The sequence below is a fragment of the Diachasma alloeum genome, unplaced genomic scaffold (genome assembly GCF_001412515.2).
Source record: "Diachasma alloeum isolate Michigan unplaced genomic scaffold, Dall2.0 Dall_scaffold_00326, whole genome shotgun sequence".
NCBI lineage: Eukaryota > Metazoa > Arthropoda > Insecta > Hymenoptera > Braconidae > Diachasma > Diachasma alloeum.
The window spans coordinates 608,516-618,551 of record NW_021680465.1 but is presented as its reverse complement, the minus strand read 5'-3'; the positions used below and the strand labels follow the sequence as shown (position 1 = coordinate 618,551).

The following is a 10,036-nucleotide window of genomic DNA, read 5'->3' as shown; positions in this document are numbered from 1 at the left end:
CAGAAAGAAGATGAAGAGAATGAACTGAGGATGGTTATAAGGTGGTGGAATAGTCTCTCTCCTGCGTTGGCTAGTAACTGTTTCCAATGGGGGGTTTGTACGAGAAAGTTTTAGTTGACGATGGCAATTGGATTAGTCGAACGCTCGTGCTCGTCCATCGTAGTTCTATAACGTTATAATATATAACTGGTTACTTTGGGGTGGGCTCTCTCTTCGAGAGAAGAAGAAGAGAGGAAAAAAAGGGATATCAGACGGTGTAGTTAGACTATATCTGACCCGGGATGGGGCATCAGTGAGGGCCTCAGGGGAGTATAAAAAGGTGGGAGGGAAGTAACTGGCTATGAAAAACTTTTGTAACCGGTTTCCACGTGCAGATTCTCCCCGAGACCCGTTTCACCTCTACTCAACTGAAAAACCGGAGATTATTATTTTTTTTATATATTTTATATTCTTAATTTTGTACTGGAGTGCCTCGCCGGGATTAATTTATTCCATTTTATAATGAGTTTTCGGTTTTTTAATTACTATTTTTTTTATTTTTCCCTGTTAAAAATGGATCTATAAAAATTTTGAAAAAGGATTATTAAAGATTTTATTTCAGGGCTTCAATTTAGTGCTTAAGTGGGTTTTTCTGTTTTTTAGTTATCATTCATTATTTTTTTTCATATAAAAAATTTCTAAACGAAACTATAAATTTTAGGTCAATTAGTTTGTGAAATTTGATAGAAATTTTGACAAATTCAGCTTAATTTTGGGAATTCTCGTCTTCCAGTTGCTCAACAATTCGGAAATTGCAACTGCTAAATTAAATTAAATTGAATGTCCCTTTCCTGAGAATTATCAATCGACTCTCCCCGAAATTGATTTTTTTAATCGTGTCGTTGACCACAAAAAGTAAGAAAAAAATTCTCATCTCCATTAGATTCAGCTATTCACAAAAGAACTCATCCTCAATCTGCCGGACCCCCCTCCACCCACCCCTCCCTGTTAATTTTTAATATCACTGATATCTTCATCCTCCTAGAATGAACTTTCACGAGTAGTCACACGCATCGATGCACCCCACTGCCCTCCCCCTGAAATTAATTTCCCACCCCCCGATTATATATTTGTTTTTAATCCCCCATTGTCATTCTTTTTTCTCCTCTACCTCATCCAATTGAAAAACTTTCTAATTGTTTCTTTTTCGTTCAGCAATTTTTTTTTCACCCCCTTTTTTTTCCATCTTTTGCCTTGCAGAAATCGACTACCATCCAATTTGAAACAAAGTTGAAAAAAAAAAAATAAACTAAAATAACCAGAAAAACCATCCCACCACTATCGGTACATTCAGAATGCTCCAGAGTTTCCTGTCTGGTGGCTCCAGATGTGCCCGACGTGGTCTAGTATTCGTATTCATTTGGGGCCTCGTAATGATTGGTGCACTGCAATTTCGCCGAGTCGAGAATGAGGTACTACAGGAGCATGATTCACCGACGATGGACGAGGTCTATCCGACGGCAGGTGTTTGGGAACATTCACTGGAACAGGCGCCACCATCACCACTAACGTCTGTACACCGTGATACCCCTGGGATACATGAATTATCGGTATATAACAGTGAGAAACGTACGCCAGTTGATGTTGATGGATACATAACTAATAGCATTAACGCTGAAAGACTGAAAAAATACACTGACAAGCGTGAGCCACTGCTTGACAAACGGCCACCAAAAACCGACGAGGAAATAGTCAACGAGATTGAGAAAAAATCACCAAATTTGCCACTAGCCTATTGGATGAAGAGTAGCACCCTGAAGACTTCGGGTGCATCAAAAGCAGGCAGCTGTCCACCCAAATTTCCCAACATATTTGATCTCGAATTTAACAACATCTACTGGCAAACAATGGAGTCATCGAATGGTACTTTTCAACTGTTCGGTGCCTACTACGATAACCGCAATTTATCCCGAATTGGTCCGGCTGTTCGCCTAGTCGGAATGATAAACCGAATCGATCCCAAAGTGAAGACATACTGTCAGCTGTGGTACGAGGGCGAGAGAGATCCAAAAATAGTCGATGTATTCGAGTACAAGTACATATGGTACCCCAAATGGGGCAATTACAAGCAGGGTATCTACCAGCCTTACGTGATAGCATGCAAAGTACCGCAGTCGCAGTGGACAAAGGGTCCACCAGCATCAGTGTCCATTGTGGAAAAGCCTTGCGATGCAGCGAGAAATAATCTACGTGTTATCTACAACAAGCCAAAAGTCAAAAAGGAATTCGCCGTTTGCGTCAAGGGCCTGGATTTCCTACACGAGGATCTCTCAGTGCGTTTAGTCGAGTGGATTGAGCTAATTGGTATACTTGGAGCTGATAAGATATACTTCTACCAACTGCAAGTTCATCCAAACATGACAAAAGTACTCGATTATTATCAGGAGTTGGGAAGAATCGAGGTTACACCACTGACACTGCCTGGTGGACAGCCCAATGTACCGGCATTTCAGCACATGTATCTTACCAAGAAGACCAATCACAAGAGGCAGAATGAACTGATACCCTACAACGATTGTTTGTACAAACACATGTACGAGTATGATTACATTGCTCTACTCGATATCGATGAAGTTATAATGCCAGCCAACGACACAACATGGAGTGAACTCATGAGACGAGTTCTACCGAAGGCACTTAAAGTACGCAATGAAACTCATGCCTCGTACAACGTTAGAAATGTCTACTTTCTCGATGACCTTCTACATCCACATGAGTACTTCGACCACGTGCCGAGGTGAGCTAAAAGTCGTTTATACTCACTCTTTGCATTCGTATTTTCCACACTTTTTTTTTCTTACTTCCAAGCATTCGTCATCGCGTACGAAAGCCAGGTATGAATAATTTATGTCAAACAGGATATTCTAACATCTGTTTTACAAGCGTCTTGTTACTTTTATCGCGAGTACTTCTATCTTGTATTTTTTGCGAAATGGATGCATTGGAGTCGTTAACATTTAGGTTGCGGATCTTTTGTGGTGTATTAACATATTATGATCAGAAAAGAATCGTAATGGGTTGATATCGCGTTTTCTTCAATTGTTCGCTAATAAATCGATGAAATTGATTTTTTTTTTCATGAGTAGGGTTTGTTGAGCTCTATTGATCGGCATTAGTTGAAATTTCATCCATATATTATATTTTTGATTTTAAAAAATCGGTTGTCCCACGACAAATAAAAAAATGTTCTGAATTTATTGAATTGAGTTCGAAGATGAAGGCGATAGCTGTAATCGTTATTTTGATTTGTAGAATAATTTTCAAAAATTTTGTGTTTTATGAAAATTACTATTCCGAGAATATCTTTGGATATCATATTCTAAATTGATTCAATTATCATTGAAACGACCTACTTATATCATTTCACATTTGAAATTTCATCAAATATTAAACTAAATTAAAAATGTAACACAATCGATTAACAAAGAAATTTCCTTGAATTCAATAAAATGATATGAAACCACGAATTATGTACCAAAGAAGCAAATGATGAGCAAAGTTCCACTTGTTATACTTTTTATGTGACAGGTACATGCACATGCTTCAACACGTCTACAGATCCAAGAATTACACAAAACCCAATCAGTACATCAAGTGTTTTCACAATCCAGAGCGCGTTGTTACGCTACATAATCATTTTCCATTGGCTTGTCTCGGCTCTGGATGCACTAGCTATCCGATCGATACGCAGGACGCCCAGTTGCAGCATTATCGTGCAGACTGCGTTAAATCACTCAAGAAGACTTGTCTACAGTATCGTGAAAACAGTGTATTGGATACCAAGATTTGGAGGTACAAGGATAAGCTTGTTGAGCGTGTCACCAAGGCACTGAAGGATCTAAAATTTTTCGGCCCCGGTTAGGGGATTTTTCACGGCATTTAGCATTTTTATTTTATTTCAATGCTCAATTGTCCTCCTTGTTCCCCGGAAAATCATCTAAATATACATTCTTTTATTCCGTGGAATGACGAGACCACTTCTGCCACATTTTCATGGTCAATCTCGATCGTTCTCTGTTGTAAAATATAAATAAAGAACAGTAATGTGTGAACACAACACTGGAGTGAGATAAAAAAAAATACATGTGAAGTGGACGGTTGGAAAAACAGTTATGCTCAACTCAAGTCCAGAACAGAGGGCGATTCACATTGTACCATGAATAGCTCTTTATTGTAGGCCACACTTACTTGTGTGCATTATGACGTCTGCTAACTTTTTGTTAGCAAAAATTCCCATACATTAACGTGTGCCATTAGACTCATCGAGTGAGGCCTACATTGAATGCACTTGTACGTCATTTATTACGACTATTGTTTTATATTCATATTGTACAGTTTGAATATTTGTTTTATTTGTTATGTTCAATTATCGATGAATGGTGAATAAAACGTATGAAATATTTATTTCTATGACTAAAGTTGAGTGGTATTTTTTTGGCTTTTGAATGGAGAGATTGTAATTGTTCCCATTTAAGTTTCAGATTTTTTGGATTAAAAAAATTTTTTTTTGTATCAACCCATTATGATCCAAAAAATTCGAATGTTATATTTTTAAACCCTGTCTGTATGTATGTATGTATGTATGTTTGTGACAACCTTTTCCTTCAATTATTCGCTAATAAATCGATGGAATTAAATCTTTTTTTTTTCAAATTTTGTGTTTTAATTTTTTTTTTCAAATTTGGAATTTTATAAAAATTACAATTCCGATGATATTTTTGAATGTCAAGCTCTAAATTCAGTCAATGATAGCCGAAAATATGAGACTCAACGCCCCTCTGTTCGTTGGTTTGATTCTCATGATGATTTTGTAAATTCTGCATTTTTCGGACATTATTATCATACCATTCAAAAGTTTCTTCATTTTCCGTCTTTCGAAAAATTTACTTCCACTGATTATTTGAATAAAAAAAAGAAAGTTTAAAATTGATTTAATTACCATTAAAACGACCTACTTCGGCTTCCCTGTCGTGGACTGAATGAATTTCATCAAATATCAAACTAAATTGTAAATATAACATAACTGATTAAAAAAGAAATGTCATCCAATTTAATAAAATTATATGAAATAATGAATTATCCACTACAGAAGCAGATGATGTGAAAAATGACCATTCCGAAGCAGCTTGTTAATTCATCAGTAAAAAAAACTACACTATATTAATATAAAAGCAATTTCCCACTTGTTTTTTTCATCTCGGAATGTACTTTAATAGTGCACGACGAGTAGACTTTATTACCTCCAGTGGAAATGACTTTTCCCTCACCTTACACCTCCCCCCTCCCCTCCCAATTTCCCTTTGACGGTTTTCCAGAGGTACTGGGAGAGTTGCTATGGCTTCAGCCACGGAGATCTTTCTGATTTTACGTACTAAAACCTTCTAGGATTGAGCCAAAATGATGATGACCTGAACTGCTCGGGGAAATGGTAAGGAGTCGCAGTTATTTTTCCTCCAGGTTTACGATGTTTTCGTCTTTTTTTTTTTTTTTTTTTTTTCCCGGAGCATATGAACATGCAGCTGAGGTGGAAGGATAGATTTTATCCATCTGAATATATCCCTCTGAGCATTTTCTTTGGGAATACATGGGGGGGATTTTTCAGTGGTACGTGGGGGCTATACCGGGATACGGTGGGTGGATTGGAGGATATAAATATGGCAACAGACTACCCACGCAAGAAAACGTCGCACGCGGGCTTCCACCATGCCGTTGACGATGCTTTTTCGACTAGTTTCAGTCTCATGAAAAAAAAACCGTCGTATGCGAAGTCACAACTGGGATTTGCGTATTTATTCCAGTGTGAAATTAATTCATTTAGAAAAAAAAATGGAAAATAGTATTGTGAATATCATGAGGTGAAAATTTATCTCTCACTTGTGGAGGATTGCTGATGTGATATTCGGGGGGTATTGCAGTGTGCATCTCAGAGTCAACAATTTTGTGGTAGAATTTGGCGTATTTTCGGAGGGTAGAAATTCAGCGCTGGGTGGTTATTCATTCATTCAGGGGTGGAAATAATTAAAACCACAGGCAGTTATGGATCTAACTGATATTGACGGTGATGCTGAACAACCCTCAAAGTGTATTGCATTCCTTCGTTTGACCTGGAAATTCTGTAAATGCATATTCTCACATGTGACACTTGTATCTACCGTTGTTGCATACTGTGTACTCGGTGCATATGCATTTGAGAAGATTGAGGCGGGGCATGAAAAAGACGTACGGTGATTATACATTTATTGGGAGAATTGTAAATGAGGAGTTGAACTAGACTCAACGAGATTTTTTAAGAATTCCGTTTGTTTTTTAAGTTAAAAAGATTGAAAAATGACGAAAAGTTGATCAAATCGATGCTTTTATTGAATGGAAAGATGAAATGAGAAAAATGAATAAAAAATTCTATAATTTTCTCGAAAATGAAAAATCTCTGCTGAATTTTAATTAAAAATATTCAAGAACTTTGGCTTTAGATTTCCGGACATTTTGAAAATTAACAACCGGTTGTTAATTTTTTTTTTCAAATCAAATATTCCCTGATCAAATACTGCAATTTGAATGAGTTTAATCTCATTTTGAAGCCTAAAAAAGTACCTTCAAAATGAAAAAAAAAAAAACGGAAATGACGTGTCGTCAATTTTCACAATCAATGATTCAAAAACACCCAAGCGAACCGTAATGAAGTAAAAATCACTTCACAATTGTAAAATATTCCCTTGGAAACCGCAAAAAACCCTTCACAAAATGAACTCATCCCCTTCAACCTCTGCAGGTAAAAATGAGTATAAAAAATTTGCGGGTCAACATAACCGAGCGTTTATGGGACTGGACATTAAAAGCAGAAGCGCTGTACGAGTCCTCCTGGAAGAACAAAACAATCCTAGTCCTTCAAGTGAGTCAATCCCCGACAATAATCGCCCCCCACTCAGCCAAACATTTGCCCCTCACTCAAACTCCCCAGAGTCGTTATTCTTTAAAAAAATCTTCCGAATAAAAAAAAAAAACACCAGGATTTCGAGAAAGAATTGCTGACGAAGATGAAGAAAGAGGGCTGGGATGGAAATGAATCCACCGACAGCCTTCAATGGACATTCGCCGGAGCGCTGTTCTACTCCATAATTGTCATCACCACAATAGGTTCTCCCCCCCTTATTCGCTACTTTTTTACCTCTCTAATCCATCCAGTAGTCGAAAAGAATAACTTTCTAGGCAATAACCCAGTTGGCCAGATATAATCTCATAATTTTTTTTTTTTATTCCACCAGGCTACGGTCACATTGCACCAAAGACACCGAGAGGGAAGATCGTGACAATCTTTTACGCCATACTCGGCATACCACTGATGCTACTGTGTCTATCGAATATCGGTGACATCATGGCATCGAGCTTCAGGTAAATCTGCTCGATGGTCCATAGAACACACGTTCCCTCGCTTCTGTCCACATTTTTTTTTTCGCCCCTTTTATTTATTTTCCCATTTTTTTTATGCCCACTCATCCGTTCAACATTTGTCGACTTTGTGAGAGAGCGAGTAAAAGCACCATGACGGGTATTATTTTTGGCTGAATAGTTTGTATTTAATACCTCCCTATTTCTACTTTTATCCAATGGATTACTCGACAGGTTCCTTTACTGGAAGGTATGCTGTTATGTGTGTGTAAGGCCACCGAAACCCCGTAGAGTTAGAAGTGGTACATTGGCAAGGGGCTACAGCGTTCGACAGGGTTTGGGGTAAATATGGATTACATGTCAATGTGACACATGTAAATGTTAACACAAAGAAATTCAACACACGCATTCAACACAATTATCAACAGAGTCTTCGAAATCAATAAATATTTAGTTTGAGGAGCAGAAGAAAAAAATTGCGAAGTATTGTCAATTTCCTAATATTATGTCAGTCAAGCATTGTATGTAGTCTAAATCCAATAGTTATCAAATTCATTGACAAGTTCTTTAAAGAATGTGAAACGAAAATATAATTAGGCTGAAGAATTTGAAACTTATATATTCATACATATGAATTGAAAAAATATATGAGATCTCTAATGCTTTAATAAAAATAAATAAATAAATAAATAAATAAATAAATATTTACTTTTGGCATGAGATTTAATTTGATAAAAAATCCAAAAAATATGAACAACAATACCGTGAATTGCGTCAATAAATGAGAACATATAAATTAGTAAATTGGCAAATAAAATAAATTGATATCAAATTCCAATTAAACTAATCTCAACAAAATAATATGAACAAAATAATAGTGTTTGCATTTTTGATAGAGTAGAAATTGTAGCTGCATGGCAGTTTATTCCTCGCAACAACATCGAACACTGACGCGAAAAATTTCAATTACCCCGGCGATCCCGGTAGTCGAATACTCTGAGTCATCTTGATACTAATCCCTCAGTTATTATCGCAAGTAGGGATTATTGAGGTGACACAAAATGTCAAATACACACACACCCAACTACACACGTTTTAAATTTGTGTATGTTAAACTGTCAAGTGTTGAAAATGCATGTGTTAAATCTGTGTTGAAATTTACGTGTGTTATTTTGACGGGTAATGTAAATATGCCTAGGATACCGAGGATATCCTTATCACGGAATTTAATCACGCACGAGAAAATTCAATAGAACCCTAGCGAATTCGCTAGACAATTCTATTGGATTTCAATTGAACTTTCTATTAGTTGTCGGCCGATTCTATTGAAATATTCAATAGAAAATATTTTATATCAAAAGTCAGTGAAATTCGATCTTTCTACACTACTCATTCATTTGAGATATTTTCAATAGAATTCCCTGAGCTCAAATTTTCCAAATTTTTTGTTTCATTCCTTGACGAAAAGAAAAGAAAAGAAGAATAGACTGAAAAAAACTTGGAACCCTTGAGTTCACGTTCGCCAGAAAATTTGATCCGAGAAAGTTCAATAGAAATCCGATAGAATTGTCTAGCGAGTTCGCCCGAATTATCTACTAAATTTTTTCGTGCGTGATATGCACACAATCCCTCAAACTGTCCCTTGTAAAGACGAGCGGCGCCAAATCGTGGAGCATCATTTCGTCGATCAATCAGAACAAGTCAGAGATCAGCTGACTCAGCACTAGGTCTATCGGACAGTATGACAAGATCCACGGATAACGATTATCGTGGATATCAATTGTCCCGACGTTATGATGATGGTAATTTTAATGAATCAAAGTCCTACGGCCAACGCTCAACACTGCCTAAAACAGCTGCACCGAGGAGTCTCAATGTAACTGGTACATCAAGATATACTTGTGATTATCGGTGTGCATCAGTGACACCAAGAATTGGGGGTAGATCTGGTAGACTAACTGACGGTAATATTGCTGGAACTACTCAGTCGTTAGATAGACGACTCCTCGTTGGCTCGAATGATGTAGATAGGACTCCAGTTCTTTTCAACAAGTATGCTATTGACGAGCCAGAGTTCAACGAGAGTCGAATGACAAGGAACAAAAGAGGTACTTAGACGAATTGGTTCAGGATAAAAATAAGGGGGTAGGGCTAAATGGGAGGGGGAAAAATACATTTGAGATAGGGCAATTGTTTTAACAGAATTGCTGAATGACTTTGAATCAACCAAACCGAGTATGAGGAGGAGCGATAGAGCTGGCACTGAGTGTGCAACATTACCGAGATCATCTGGATCGGGTGTACCTAGGAGAGCGCGTTCCGTTGATCCGGGTACATTAGGACAAGAGCCCACTGTCTATCTTGAAATGGCAAAACCCCGAAAAATAGCATCGCTCAATAACCGGAGACCCAGGAGTAATCTGGGATACACACGTAAGCGAAATTTTCTATTGACGTTTTTTCGCTCTTTTTTTTTCCTAGCGTGTCGTGCTCCTCCGTTCTACAACATTTTCAGAATATTTCGCAGAGAGAGGAAAATGTGATTGACATCATTGTCAATCTGCTAGTAATTCCGAGGTGGATATGAGAGAACATGGGTATTGATTTTGGG

General features: G+C 37.4%; 3 protein-coding genes across 5 annotated transcripts in view; 2 read left to right on the top strand and 1 right to left on the bottom strand.

Annotated features, from left to right (window-relative positions):
- LOC107040257 overlaps positions 1 to 4,457 on the top strand; it is an 8,736-nt gene extending 4,279 nt beyond the window's left edge. Inside the window, exons 2-3 of one of the 2 annotated variants that reach the window (XM_015260268.1) lie at positions 1,334 to 2,776; positions 3,568 to 4,457. In XM_015260268.1, coding sequence (XP_015115754.1) covers positions 1,335 to 2,776; positions 3,568 to 3,901 — 1,776 coding nt within the window. In that variant the 5' untranslated portion in view covers position 1,334 and the 3' untranslated portion in view covers positions 3,902 to 4,457. Of the gene's footprint in view, positions 1 to 1,239; positions 2,777 to 3,567 lie in introns of both variants that reach the window. The other variant, XM_015260267.1, reaches the window with a different exon arrangement.
- The window catches only part of LOC107040255 (pleckstrin homology domain-containing family M member 2), a 40,185-nt gene extending 32,940 nt beyond the window's left edge, over positions 1 to 7,245 (bottom strand). For both annotated transcript variants that reach the window (XM_015260264.1, XM_015260265.1), the window contains exon 1: positions 7,205 to 7,245. The gene's annotated coding sequence lies outside the window, so the exon portion shown is untranslated. The remainder of the gene's footprint in view (positions 1 to 7,204) is intronic.
- LOC107040256 overlaps positions 6,016 to 10,036 on the top strand; it is a 6,524-nt gene continuing 2,503 nt past the window's right edge. Inside the window, exons 1-7 of the mRNA XM_015260266.1 lie at positions 6,016 to 6,258; positions 6,809 to 6,928; positions 7,047 to 7,173; positions 7,302 to 7,428; positions 7,660 to 7,767; positions 9,076 to 9,533; positions 9,628 to 9,858. Of these exons, the coding sequence (XP_015115752.1) occupies positions 6,076 to 6,258; positions 6,809 to 6,928; positions 7,047 to 7,173; positions 7,302 to 7,428; positions 7,660 to 7,767; positions 9,076 to 9,533; positions 9,628 to 9,858 (1,354 nt within the window). The 5' untranslated portion in view covers positions 6,016 to 6,075. The remainder of the gene's footprint in view (positions 6,259 to 6,808; positions 6,929 to 7,046; positions 7,174 to 7,301; positions 7,429 to 7,659; positions 7,768 to 9,075; positions 9,534 to 9,627; positions 9,859 to 10,036) is intronic.